Source organism: Nothoprocta perdicaria, unplaced genomic scaffold (assembly GCF_003342845.1).
Source record: "Nothoprocta perdicaria isolate Ctin4 unplaced genomic scaffold, notPer1 scaffold_0, whole genome shotgun sequence".
In the NCBI taxonomy this organism is placed as follows: domain Eukaryota; kingdom Metazoa; phylum Chordata; class Aves; order Tinamiformes; family Tinamidae; genus Nothoprocta; species Nothoprocta perdicaria.
Window position 1 is genome coordinate 18,133,426 of NW_020454092.1, and position 14,601 is coordinate 18,148,026.

Consider the following 14,601-nt stretch of genomic DNA (forward strand, 5'->3'; position numbering starts at 1 on the left):
GAAGAAATTTCAGAAATCACCACCAAAGGAGAGCTCCTACTCACAAACTGATCTTTGAACATCCTTTGCATAAGTTGCACTTGTTACTGCTTGAAGCAGAACCCTGGCAGCTGGTCCCGCAGCRGGGCCGCAGTGACGTACAGTGATGTTTGCAGAACAGCAGCAGGAATGAAGGACTGAGAACTGAATCACCGTAACCACAGACACGTCACTGTGTCCCGCAACCAGTGCTCTGAAAACGTCATTTAGTCAATCCCCAAAACTACAGGGGCATTTGAGGCCTTGGCAATAGTGCTCGCGACMCAGGTACCTGTCAAGGGCTGCTGGCACCCCCGTTTCTGGGCCACGATGCTGCCACRCTGAAAAACAATTTAACGTCCAGAATTTAACAACCATTAAAGACTGCAAATTAAGATTTCTGCGTTTTGATACAAGACTGGTTAAAATACATTTTTCAACCCTCTTAAAACATTATTAACAAAAAAAAACCACTCAAGTGCGTGTAGGCTCCRCGCGGTTTTTAGCAGCCCTACACAGATCACTTAATATATATTCCTGCTTAAKGAACCCTGCAATCCATCATTTGTAGTCGCACAACCATCAGCATCACAGCCAAATTAGGCATGATTAAGGTAGTTTTAACAACAGCAGAACAACATACTGTATCCTCCAGAATCCCTAAAATACCATTATCACAAGTTCTTTCCCAAACCTTTAAGGCAGTTTTCTATAACTAACAAAATATTTCCATGACAGTGAGTAGGGGAATCACAAATTTGAGCAAACTTTCAAACACTTACAGAGACGTTGCAATAAAATATTTAAGTCTTCAAACTGTAAATGCAATGGGAGCCAGGATATCTTACTTAAAAACTGCAAAAAAAATATATAGTAGGTATATGGTGGGGAGATGCAGCTAGGTCTTGCCACATTACTGAACTGCAGAGCAAAATGAGGTCACCTTGCCTAYGTGAGGAATGTTACAGACAGGCCTTCCCAGCAAGTGGTCTGTGGCCATAATTAACCGTAGCAAAAAGCTATACAGTCAACACTTYACATACAGTCAATTTTATTTGTCCGTTCTCATTTCTCAGAAATCAACCCGTTTCTGCAAATGAAGTTACAAGTCTAGAGGAGTTAATCAAAAACAGAAGGAAGAAATTTCTCCAGAAAACACAAGCTCTAACTTTACAAGCAATTTAAGACTTGAAGGCTAAAGTTTGACAGAATAATTAACCATGTTATGTTCTATATCTGTGAAAGGATATGTGCACAAGTTTTAGAAGTTCCCATTTTTGACAAACTGAGTTCTAATCTACAGTACCTCACAAACATTTTGTATCCTCGATATTACCACACCATAAGAAAAAAAAAAAGTATATCTAATTTTGGAGAAAGGGTTGTTTGTGCATGGACATAAACAAGTGTATATATATAAAAAAAACAGTAGATAGTTTTATAATATTCTCTTTTAACTACAACAGAAAGTGCAACGCTAAAAAAAAAAATAGCATCTCCTGCCTACTTAGAATTTCTTATATCTTTACAAAGCTAAGTCTGAATGTACACATTACATCTTAGAACACACAAGTAAGCTTGAAAGTGTCATGGCAGAAGCACGGGAAGCACTGCTTACGGATCCTGTAAGCAGAAAGACACAGAGCCAACACCAGGGAGAAGTGATTATGCCTGGAAACAAACAAATTCAGGAGGTCTGAATCTTCACGGCTAGCTGAAAACAAGATCCCATGACATTTGTTGATTCTGTAGCTTTATTTGCATTTAAAGACTGGCTGTTAAGCTTCTTATCTGAAGAACCACCACAATCAGGAGTTGCTAGCACTGTTAGAATTAGTCTATTGAATCCAGCGAAGACTTATTCAGATTGCTGACTGAGCCAAATTAACTTTTGTAGGAAGAGGTCCTGCTTCTTCATGTTCCTCAGTCTTGCATCTAACCACAACAAGGGCAGAGGATGGATATCTGTTCATTTTTTGTTCATTCATGTATTCCAAGTCTCCATAAATGCTCAGCTTCTGAAATATTAAAACAACTTATCTTAGGATAAAGGTGCTTGGAATTGGGGATATTATGTAAGTTTTTTGAAAGCTGGAACACAACACAAGCTAACCCAAACTTTTCATAATATGTGAAATTCACATTTGAAACTAGACTTGAGTCCAAGGAAAAGGCATTAGATTTGCCCGAAGAGTACACATGATGCTCGTGTACCGGCTCCTTTATGTGGAAAACAYTGAATCTTGGTTATTTCCTAAGTGCAGGAATCTCTCGGAGCACTAGGGGTGCTAGTTCAGCCAGCTCTGATCAGATTCTGTGCTCACTCAGACACGTTGTTGCTTCTACTTCCACTGACCATTCTCTTGGATTAAAATCACAGTAGCTTCCACCTACACCATGCAACCTCTGGCATAGCTCTCCTCAGGGGCACAAGCAGCAGCCTCCATCTATTAAGAGTCATTTGATGCCAGCGCTACAAACCAAAACACATTACAAGCCTCAGGCCTCCTATCCGYTGCAAAATGAGTAACAGTTATTCAGTTTAAAAGAAAGATTATAATTTGAGAAGAATATTGTTTAAATCRTATTCAATTGTCATTTAAACAAACCTGTCTAACACCACCTGCAAACTGAAAAATCCTTTCCAAATGAAACCTCATGCCTCCAGACTTCTTGCTCCTCAGACTGTTGTAACATAATACAAACAAATGCAAAACACTATAAGTTAGAATAGAGTTACCTCTGATGGGACATACTGCTCTACAGCTGTAGCAACAGTTGCACAACAAATCCAGAGCAGCACCAACACTGAGAGGACMAGTGTAGTAGTTAAAATCCAACTGGAATTTCTGAAATGGAAAGAATGTTACTAAATTTAAATGTAATGAATACAACAGAATGGAGTCTCTAAAAAGTTTTGCTGAATTTTGATGGTATTTCCTRCTGAATCACTAGTCTCCAGTTTTTCCAGCTACTAGCCCACTTACTTCCCGAGTAATCAACCTAACTCCTAATACCTATTTATTATCCGACATGAAAATCACAGACACACAAACACACACACACAAAAAAATAATCTGGATCCTGGTTTTTGGGCCCTAAGCTTCCTCACAGTTGAGACTTTAAAAACAGATTTTTGTTATGTACTTAAGTTAAAATTAACTGATCCTTAATGTCTATAAAYTTTTAAGCGGAAATGAGGAAGAGGAACCAAGAAGCTGATTTTTAGCAAAGCTTCAGTAAAGATATAAAGATTTTTCAGCCTAGACAAAGCAATGTCTTTCATATGAGATAATCCAGGAACACGCAGCAATTGTTTTGCTCTGAAATAGCCAAGAGCAAGAGACAGGCAAAACACAACTGATCAAATAGTTCAAGAACAAACAAAAAAAAAATGCAGAAAAATAATCAATATTTTGTCCAGCAACTGAAAAGAGAATGGAAGTTGGCAGTATAGCCTACATACAACATGGAGCTAGTACAGAAGAGCAGCAATAATAACCACCACTTTAATAGCCACCCCAAAGTGTTATGCTTCTTGAACCTAGCAGACTTTCTAGCACTTGGAAATCTTGCAACAAGGCCACATACACATGCACAAAGGTCTATTATCCTCCATATTAAGATTTTATATACTAGAAGACACATACGTGGAAAGACACTTGAAAAAGCTGTCATTTTCTCGCTCTTCAAAAAGTCCTCTGTACGTCTGCGAACTTCCTGGATGTAGGTCTACTGAAATACAACAGCAGAAACAGTTGTCAGAAAAGCAAAATAAAACGAGGTTTCAGTTTCACATAGTTTGTCTATAGAGACAGCATAAAAGGAAGATTTCTAAATGGCTCTAGCTTGCGTGTTTCTATTACCAGCACAGTTTGGTTTCTGCCACAGACTTTGTGGAAGTGTGCGCAAGGCGGTCTACATGACAAACATATTTACATTTTCTTTTTCTAAAACATTTGCCTTCAAGACATGCAACTTCACTTTTCCCCTTCCCCACACACACACAGCATGAAACATTTGCATTTGTTCTTCCAAAGCACGCACACATACACACACACACAAAAAAAACTTACAGGCTGTTTTACTCAGTGACATGGATTCTCTTGTATCTCCTGTTTCCTCATCAAGCTGTGGAACATACTGTACTTCTGGCTTTGACTGAAACAAAATAAAGAGTTAAGAGATTCTACTCACAAGTTTCAACCCATCTCAATCATTCACATTTTCAGAATTAATACAGAAGATAACATTAAGATATACATCATTCACGTAAGTTTGATTTTTTCCTGCACTGGCCCTAAAAAGCAACAAAACACTATCAAAAATATATATGTATATATACACACACACTTCTGAAAATGCTCCACAGTCCTTCCTGTGGCYGGACAGAGCAGAGTTACATTTAGTATGCAGGATACTAATTTCAATGAAAAAAAGTTTAGCACCTGGAATATAACAATTTTGCCATCATCTGCTTGAAGGTAGAAAGTCCATGAGGATGTTATGAAGCTTTGAGCTGAATCCATCATGTCACTCCAGAACGATCTCACCAGTGTCAGAGGAAAGAGGAGATGAATTCTTGGCATCAGCGACATCAACTGCAAAAACAACACTATGGAGTTTTCCATTTGTTTTTACATGACAAAGACAGAAGGCATTTTCTTCCTCACCCCACATTCRAATTTCACTCCTTGGGAAGATTTCTCTTCCATTTGATCAAATTTAAGAGAGAGAAGACACACTGAGCAGAAAACAAGTAGGTGGTATTTGAAAAACATGTCATCTACTTACTTGCTCTTGTCTTAACTCAGCAAATGGCAATTGGTTCTGGCATCCAAGATGGCAAGCATATTGTTCATCAGATTGGGAGTATGCTTCAGTACAGGCTGCAAGGAAGAAGTTCCCCAAATGAGAAGATAATTTCTGTATTTTAGTTAAGAAAAACATTTTTAGTATAACTTGGATCAGGAACAAAGCAGCAGGCTGAAGATCGACAATCCCACTTGGAGAAAGATATAGCAGTCACTCCAAGTGGAGCACCTGCTCTTTGGACTAGCAAAGGTAAAGGGATCAGAGCACAGACTGACGATATATTTGAAATCTGAATGGAATCAGGGCAGCAGGTCAGTAATATTACTCCGGACAAATTCAGYGGGTAAGTTTTCTCTCATTTGTCCATTACTAATGTATTTTTTTCTATCTGTATCACAGGAAATATGAATTTTACCTCAGAGAACAGAACTTGGATCCTAAAAAGGACTTAACAGAAGGATCATTAGTCCATTAAATCCTTTCGAGGCAAAAGCAAAAGTTAAGATATCAGAACAAAACAAGGAAATACTCTCCTGCTAGTGTGATGAGTACAGAAACTGCACTGAAAGTCTAATTATGCATTTTTTCCCCAAAACRGAGACTATTGATTTCTTGTTTTACAAATATCTTTAACACTCCTTTGTCAGACTCCTTTGTCAGAAGAAAACTGAATGGCCTACAACTTATGCACAGAAAAAAAAAATAGGCAGACATACATGGCAATAGCTCTTCTCCAAAATATTAAAGTTAGATAGACATTATTACAACTCTACAAGAACTGAATATTCAAATCAAGTCGAAACACAGGACAGCAGCTCTCCCAGTCTTCCAATGGAGAAGGGAAACAAGTAAGGGCACCATAAGGAAGACTACAGGCATGGAAAACCCTGTCGAGAAGCATGGCATCTGCAGCTAAACATCTGAGTGTTCAGTTCACAGCACCTGAGCAGCTATTCTGTGGTAAAACTGCCACCCAAGAGAGCTCATATTCATAAAGAAACATCAGAAGACAGCACTGAGCAGATCAGCCAGGAGGTATCTTGCCAGCACAGAATAATTAGTCAGGGCACCAACCAATGTAACAGATTACAGAACATAAGCCAGCAAAAGACAACAGCCCTAGAAAGAAGAGTTAAATCAGAAAGTAAGCAACTGTTCAATTACCTCTACATTTGGTCTATTGCTGCGTTACCCTTTTTATGGCACTCTCTCATGTGTGGTTTGACAACTAGATTGACATGCTGTATCACAGCTAGACACAGCGTGTGACAGACTAGAGCATTAGCCCATTTCTAGAGCATTTAATGCAGCTTTGTCTCACATTAGCACATCTTTGCACATCAGGCTTTCTACCTACAAACTTTCCATGAGTTGTCTGAGCTAGCCACCCRTCTTCTTGCTTTCATAAATTACTGAGAGGGTAAAAGCCTCTTTTCCATGCTGACTTGGTACCCAATTGTATCTGAAATATAGGAAGAGAGACAGCAGCTTTCCTGCTTTAGGCTGTTACATCTCACTTACGCTCTGAATRAAAGTGTTAATCAAGTGTTTCAGCATTACTGGAAGAAAGTTACATATCACTGYAAGGAAAAAACTAACTGGACTACAGCAACATAATTCATCTTTGCTGTGAGATTTTTGCTTTAACACAGACAACCTGGGAGAATTAGTCACAAATATTTCACTGTGATTTCAAACAAAACATACACCTCATTCCCAACCACAGAGCTAAAGACAAAGCACAAGGTATAGCCTGGACTGCAAATTACAAGATAGAACTTCAAGATCTGTATTCTCACACCAGTTAATTTATTTATCTTTATACTTTTATAACCAGGTTTGCTAGGAATGTAAATGGGACTGATRTTGCATGGCATAATTGACGGAAAARAGCTTAAAAACCAAACAAAACAACTTAGCCTCTTAGACAAGCTTTTTAAAGTAAAATTAAGTATTTCTAATTTATTTACCTCAACTGATATTTAAGATATCAGCTAAGGAGAAACTCCCACAAAGCACAAAATTAAAAAAAAAATCTTTTAATATTCTGTAAATAATGTTTATGAAGTTACCAAAAAAAACAAACTCTCACCAAAATTAACCCATCCACTTGGCAATACTCTAATATTCCTACTATTCTCTTCATTTGTTTATAAACTACAGGATGTGCTGAATTCTTACCAGAGTCACATTCCAGCTTGGTCCGATTCAAATCGATGCCRTCATCCACAAACTGACAAATGGAAAACAGTCTACAACCTCGCTGGCATGCGTATAGTTCCTCTTCCTGGGAAGGCACAAGAAGAGACTCATGTTTCTCCACTCAAGAAAAAAATATCAAGAAACAATTTCTTTTTTGTGTGGGTGACGGGGGGCAGAGAAGGGAAGCAGGGGAAGAGTTATCGAAAGTCACCCTATCACCATCCTCCACAGCCAGCTAAACATGACACTCCAGATCACATAAAACAAAACCAAATCACAGCTCTAGCACTGTAATAACTGCTGATTTCTTTATTTGGAAGAGAGTTCATTATTCTGCAGTGGGACAGATCTTGAAGAGCAAACTGTTTTGTACATTCAAGCCTCCAGTAACTGCAAACAAAGCTGCACTGTGTATCTCCAAAAAAAAAAAAAAAAAGATGATTTAAAGATAAGAGATACTGGCTATAAAAAATAAAAATAATAAAAAAAACATACTCCAATACTCTTCATTTAATCATATAAGAATTTGAAAGTCCTCCCCTCAGAAGTTTAATAACAGAACCCAAGAGTTGAGGTGCAAAACAAAGACATATTTTGACAACGTGCTACAATATATCTACAATATATCTACAATACTCTTGTTAGAACTAGTTGTTAAAAGGTTATCTTCTGATTTACTGCTGTATCAGTATCCTGTTAACACGTTACTTGCCAAACTAGCTCCACAAACATCAAACATGGATTTCTATTATASTGAACTGAAAGACTAAATCATTTCTTCTTATTAAGGAACTATAAAACTATAAAAAACACCAAGAGGAGGGCAATGGAGTTGATCAGGAGGGACATGTGCTTCCCAAACACGGTGAACACAGTGACCCAGCTGAACTAATAACTGCCAAACACTCCTATTAGCAACCAGTCAGCATAACCAAATGCAYCAAACCTATTACCTACAGAGTGACTCAAAACACGGCAGCCAGTTGCTTTACACACGGAAAAAGACTGAATTCATAAAAGAGAAGGCAAACATACCACACCTTACTGCACAATGCAGTCTAATTGAACTGCCCATTATGTTCTCTGAAAGCACAAGTCTGCACGCTTTTGAACATAGAAAAGTAGAAAATTGTGAGCACAGATTAAAATTGAGCCTTTTCTGTCAGTGTTATTAGAGTTACGATAGTTACGTTGCTGCAGGAAACAAGTTGTATACATTAATAATCATAAGGAATTAACTTCAGCAGACATGTTCCTATGGTAGCCTTGCACATAGGTCTTAATRTTTGTCTTGCTTTTCAGTTAAAACAATTTTCTCCAATTTAGCTGGTAGTTTTGTGACTAATGGAACAAAGAATAAATGAAATGGGAGAGATGACTATCATTCAACAGCTCCAACACAACATAAAGAGTTTGAGGGTATTGTAAAAAWATATAAAATTACAGCAATAATCAGCCTTTTTGAACTTGAAATGATCTTGCATTAAAAACAAGAAGATTACGCCAAAACGCTAAGGAAATATTTTAGGATAATGTCTCATCCTAATTTAACTCTAAAGTTCTATTTTTCCTCCTCTATATCACTATAAAAGGCATGAAAACAYATCATACGTGCAGATGAAGCTTTTATTCCACACAACTCCCTCTTACTTTCCTCTGCGAAAATATCAGTATAAATTACTCAGTCAAAAAAATAAATAAATAAATTCAGGGCTTCACATGAAAACAACACYGTATTACCCAATACTATTGTTGTTAACTTTTTCTTTTTTCCTTCCCTGTTTCTGCCTGTTGAAATCACAAAGGTGGTTGAAAAGCTCCCATCACCTACAATCTAACCTCTTAAATAGATGCAATAGAGAAACCGGGTATTTTACCAAGAAAAGAMCAGAAAAGATGAGATTTCTGGAACAGGCAATGGATTTCCCAATTTCCAGCCCGTCCCAAGCTTGGAACTGAAAATGAACTCTGGAGTGGAAGATATATTGCCAGCAGAAGCCATTTCTCTACGTTGCTCATCAAAATAGAGAAAATTCTCTGTGACAGTTAACCACAACACAGGCTGGTGATTCTGTCAGTGACTCATCTTTGGGGTTTCTTTCTCCAAAACCAGTGCCGTGGCTCAGGATCTGCAGCTCTTCTTGGTCACTGCCCTGACTTAGTGCCCTAAACCACAGAGCAGCCCCAGTCGTATTATAGCTTCCTCTCTGGGCATGGGAAAGGGGAGGAAACAAAAAGAAGAAAAAAAGGGAGACACCAGAAGCCCAAACCCACACGGCTCCCAACAAGCACTGAACTGGCCACATCCCAGCGATTCGGGATCCTACGCTACTCGGGGGCTCAACCTGTTTACCGAAGGGGGACAGCGCGGCTCAGAAGGGGCCCCCCTCAGGGAGAGGACCCCCCGGCTGCCSCCGGGGCGCGGGTCCGGGCCCGGCGGGGCGGGCAAGGCCCCTACCTTGGGGTAGGTGTGCAGGGAGTAGGTGAGCTGGCAGGCGCGGTGGCACGACGCCGTGTTGCCCAGCACGGAGTCGAAGGCCTCGGAGGAGGCCGGCGGAGGAGGCGGCGCGGTCGCTCGGGCCCGGCCGGCGGCCAGGAGCGCCACGGCCAGAGGCAGGTAGAGGGAGCCCCGCGACACCGCCATCTTCCCTCCTCCTCCTCCCGCAACGCCCGGCCGCGCGGGGCGGGGCGTCGCTAGGCGTCTCGCGAGACTACACTCCCCACCTTCTCCCGGCGCGCTGCCTGCTGGGAGGTGTAGTCCGCAGCTGCGCACTGCGCGAGGCCTCGCCGCGGGYGGGAACTACCAGGAGGAAGGGGCGGGGGTGGCGCCCGCTTCCGGCGCGGCGGCCATGGACCGTTTCGTGGTGCGCGGCGGGCGCGCCCCGGGGCGCCCCCGCGGCGCCGCCGCCCCCGGCGCCTCCCGGCAGGTCACGCTCGAGTCGCTCAAGGCACGTGCGGGGCCGAGGGGCCCGGCCCTCCCTGCCGCGAGGCCATTCCCCCCTTCCCTAACCCTGWTTCCCCCTTTCCGCAGAGGGTTGTGGTTGTGGAGGACATAAAACGGTGGAGATCTGTGCTCGAGCTGCCCGGGCAGCCGAAGGAGAACCTGCTGGAAGCGCTGCAGGAGCTGAACAAGAAGATCCCGTCTAAGGAGGTGCTGCTTTCTACAAAAATAGGTGCGTTTTGTAGCTCGCCCTGGAGCGCAGGCCGTCTGCAATGCTCACTGCGTGGGTTGYCAGGGCCAGAGAGACCTGTCACTGCTTTTTSTTCCCTTAAAACATATATATACAYATATATATATATAATAGAAATGATTTTGTAGTAGCAGTCTCACATGGTTTATCCAAACACATAATAAAAAGTTAGTTATTGGTGTTCAGTAGCCTTCATAACTGGTACTGAAATAAACTCAGCACTCGTGTGGCTCCTGCAGGTTCAGAAAGGTTCTCTGCTCGTCACCAAATACTGTCTTGCTYCTCCCATGACAGAGTTTTCGGAGAGCTCCTCGCAGGCACGTGCCTGCGTTGTCCCTTCCCGTCATGGCCCCGGAGCGCTCGATGCATCCACACGGTGAGAAGGCCCCAGCAGACGGGCAGCTCCAGGCACATAACACAGCCCTGTGCCTGTCCTTCCTCACAGGACTAGGGGGAGGAAGGTCCCATGGACCCTGCCTTTCACCTCTGCAAAGATCACACGTGGCACTGAGCATCCAAAGTGAGATAAGGTCGTTCTGGCCTTTCTTTGACATTAGAGCCACTGGATCTCTGCTCAAAGAGCTCTCCTTGCTGTGGAAAAGGAGACAGGATCTTCCCCTTCTTACTTTTGTACTGCCATGTAGTTTGCCATCTTTAGCTTATTCAGCCTTTCCCCAAGTTTTTTTCTCCGTGCTCTGCTGCTGGGCTGCAGGAAAGTCACAGCCGAGGAACAGTGACATCTCCCGGCCAGCAGCGTCAGCGCCGGTCGGCACTGCCGCTMCAGTGACCAGCCGGAAAACGTCCAGCTGGAAAAGGATCCTTTGCATCTCCTCTCAGAGGAAAGTCTCTTTGCGCAGGCAGGCCCTGGACTAGTACCTGGGGTGTCCGTACAAAGAACAAATTACTCGTGTCAATAGGAAAGATTTTGCTTGGAGGCACTGCAGTGTTCTCACATGAAAATGCTGCAGAGCACTATGAACATCACTAGGCACATACACTGTTCTGCAGACACGGCCTCACTCAGTCTCTGCAGGAACCACTGCAGAACTCAATAAATAAGAGTTCAGGGTTTTCTCCTAGTGATTTCATGCTTACATCTGTGCCYGTGCCTTGGTTATTTTGCTGATGCTGCCAGCATTACAAATGTGCCTTTGCTTTAGACACAAGTGTCCACCTACCAAAGCTGCGGGAGCTGTTGCTGTTTTGCAGGGCACACAGTGAATAAGATGCGCAAACATCCAGACCCCGATGTGGCCGGCCTTGCACAGGGCGTTTACACCGAGTGGCGAACTTTCATCAAGGAGCATTCAAACAAACCCCCCATAGAAGTCAGGAGTGACCCCAAGACTGAGGCTTTCAGGAAGAACGCRCGGAAGTTACTTTGCAAAGCCCTGGATCTAGAGGTAGGACAAGTTCATCCCACTGGTCTCTGAAAGAGTAACATCCTGTAAGAACAGATTTGGACAATCCTTTTTTTGGACATAGTTACTATAAATTTGGTCTCCTGCAGGCAGGCTGGGGACAAGGCTAGATGACCTGTTCTTGTCTGTGATTGCCTGCATGTTTGTATTTCTAAGGAGCTTTGTTTTCAAGGTAGATTGTTGTTGTTCTTGACCAAGTGAACATGGTTACAGGTGAACTGTGTACTGCTCTCACTTGCATATCTAGCAAATGGGACAGCTGCACATCTACTGCAGCTAGGCTCTGTAAGAAGGAAGTTAGTAGAACATAGTTTTCTCCACTACTTAATAGCTGTGACAGCATCACTGGGACCCTTTACATTTAAGTAATTAAGCACTTGTAAATTGAAAACTATTGCAAAAACAGAGAGGCAAGGTTGACAGTATATGAAGTGGTGCTAAATACGAGATCCCTCTGGTACGTTTACATACACAAACAAGATTTGCTGCAAGGCTTAATGAACAGATTGCTTGCTCTATGAAACTCTGTAATAATTATCATTTAGTGTATTCATTAATTATCTCTTAAATGGCAAGTCAAGTGGTAGGCACTCAAGAGTTTCAGAGCAAGGTTAAAAACCTGTCAATGGTTGGAAATGGAAGGTTAAAAACCTTCCATTGTTAGCAATGGAAGCAGCCTCTCCAACTTCTAGTCCTTCTGGACTGAGACAGAGCAAAAGGATGGGGAGGTCAGAATGACTTTTAYGGAGAGCTGGACTTTCCCAGGCTGCTGATCAAGTCCAGTTTTTGGGAAGCGTGTCTAGGCAAGGGTGATAAAGTGTAAACCTATGGGACATGAAGGATATAGTGTCACCCTAAAACGAGTGGTGATAGGAAAGAACCAGGCAGGATCCCCTCTGAATACAACTCAGCTGGAAGTGGGGCGAGGAACTGCTCCTCTGGCTCGCAGCTTCCACCATATGTGCAGAGTGTGTGTTCATCAGCTGGACGTACAGCACATGTAAGCAGGGGAGCCACAGAGGCCCAGCAAACGGACGTCAGGGACACGTGAGAAAGGCTCGTGGAGAAACAAAGGTGGAGCAGGGCTGAATGGAGACAAAAGAGCTTCTAGCRCAGCTCAGCACAGGGACAAATTAAGCTGTAGCAAAAAAGAGAATGAGAGGGCAAAGGACTGGTAAGAACGCTCCTTGGCAAGCTGGAATCTCCTGTATCCAAAAGCATGGGAGCTTCCTAATCTAAAAAGGCAGAACTGAAATTAGAACCCTTTCTTGATGGGCAGGGGATTTTTTTCCTAAGCTGTGCTAAATTGCAGGTTTTAGAGCATGTTGAAGCAATAACTACATAATTAACATTTAGCAAATCCCTTTTCTGCATCCTTAATTACACCTCCTTCCACACACACAGAGCCCACATTTCCCTTTATAGCACCAGGCTGAGTTGCCAAGTGTTTGGCACGTCTTAGGGTTGCTGTTAGAATTGAGTTTAAAATAGTATCCAAGGTGCCTTATATCAGCAAGATCAAAAGTAGCTGTATGGAGACAGCGCGGTGTAGCTGATAATTGCAGTTGAACTTGATCCCCAGAGCTAGTTGCAGATTAGTTTCCTGTTGTGATGGCAAAGTACTACCACCCAGCTGGAGACACGAGCGCGTTCCCTGCTCCTGACCACCTTGCCTTGTTCCTTAATTGCCAGGGTAGAATTAAATTGCTATTCCTGTTTCACTTGTAATGGGAAGTAGATTTCCTTGAATCTCAGATGATTAAAGAAGAGACTCGGAAAAGCAGCGAACTCCTCTTTCAGTCAGTTGGTCTCCTTATTAAATGTAAAGATCTAATTTTATCCTTTGCTGTTTTCAGATTGATCACCCACTGGCAGAAAATATCGAGCGGGAAGCTTTTCATGTCTCGTCGCGGCTCGTCGGCGCTGCGTATCGCAGGACCGTGCGGGCTCTCGTCTTCTCATTAACGCACAAGCCCGAGACACGGGCGGGCGTCAAGACGGGCGCGCTCGCTGTCCCTGCCTTTGTGCAGAGCCATAAAAAGTGATGCTGAGCGGGAAGCCCCCATGTCTCTGCGGAGCTGGGAGCCCTCCCTGTGCCAGGAGCACAGAAGTGTTGACAATGCAGCTTGCTTGGCACTGCCACGTGAACAGGACCACAACTGGAGCCAGGAACAATGGAAGCGGTGCTGTAAATCTGACCGGGGGGGGAATCTTCCTGGGCTTCTTGCAAAGTTTCTTCTACTGTGCTGTGTATTTGCCTGCTACAAAGCCATCTTCGCTGACTCGCATGTTTCTCACTTCTGCCACCGTTTGTCTTACTGCAGTTTGGCTGCATCCCTGATGTGGATCTTCAGGTGTAAATATAAAGGAGCAGCTCTGTGCTGTAGCAGTAGAAAATACTGGGAATTCAGAGTGATTCCTCTAAGAGAGGAGAGCACTAGTGGGTAACTGCGTGCTCTTATTAGCCTTAAATCAGCCATATCTGCTGCAGCTGGGTACTGAATACAGGCAGGTGGTAGCTGTCTAGCCACACCGGCTGAGTTTCCCCTTGCTTCATCCTTCCCTTGCTCCCGTTCCCATAGTTGGACATGAAATGGGTTCCAGTGAGTTGCCATCCATCATTCCATAGCCTCAGTGACCTAACAATTATGGGCATTTTCTGAAGCTCTGGGGTGGAAACACCCTGGAACATAGGTGCTGTCCCGTGCCTCTTTGCTACTTAATGAAGAGCTTGTTCAAACATACATACCTCRTTCATGATTTAAATGTGGTGCTTGTTTGTACTGTAACATGAAAACACTTGAAGTGAAATTTCTGAGCTGATAAGGAAAATACTTCTTTTAACAACTTTTTTTTTTAACTTCAAAGGAAGCAAATACTTCAGAATGATTGTGTAAACAAATTTAAGCAACCAAAAAACAGAGCCAGAAATAAACTAGTTATTAAACATTGGA

General features: G+C 42.8%; 2 protein-coding genes across 3 annotated transcripts; one reads left to right on the forward strand and one right to left on the reverse strand.

Annotated features, from left to right (window-relative positions):
- Positions 1–1,092: 1,092 nt before the first annotated feature.
- On the reverse strand, positions 1,093–9,689 carry TMEM59 (transmembrane protein 59). 2 transcript variants are annotated; one of them, XM_026034547.1, is made up of 8 exons: positions 9,494–9,689; positions 7,015–7,120; positions 4,813–4,907; positions 4,467–4,619; positions 4,095–4,179; positions 3,669–3,750; positions 2,759–2,867; positions 1,093–2,036 (listed from the first exon to the last, which is right to left on the reverse strand). In XM_026034547.1, the coding sequence occupies exons 1-8, from the start codon at positions 9,677–9,679 to the stop codon at positions 1,881–1,883; spliced, it is 972 nt and encodes a 323-aa protein (XP_025890332.1). In that variant the 5' UTR covers positions 9,680–9,689; the 3' UTR covers positions 1,093–1,880. The 2 variants fall into 2 exon arrangements, with proteins under 2 accessions (XP_025890332.1, XP_025890324.1); XM_026034539.1 differs by having other exon boundaries at positions 3,669–3,753.
- A 195-nt stretch (positions 9,690–9,884) lies between these two features.
- Positions 9,885–14,486, forward strand: TCEANC2 (transcription elongation factor A N-terminal and central domain containing 2). Its single transcript, XM_026054163.1, has 4 exons — positions 9,885–9,983; positions 10,067–10,208; positions 11,436–11,629; positions 13,504–14,486. Exons 1-4 carry the CDS (start codon positions 9,885–9,887, stop codon positions 13,690–13,692), a joined length of 624 nt encoding a protein of 207 aa, XP_025909948.1. The 3' UTR covers positions 13,693–14,486.
- Positions 14,487–14,601: the final 115 nt, after the last annotated feature.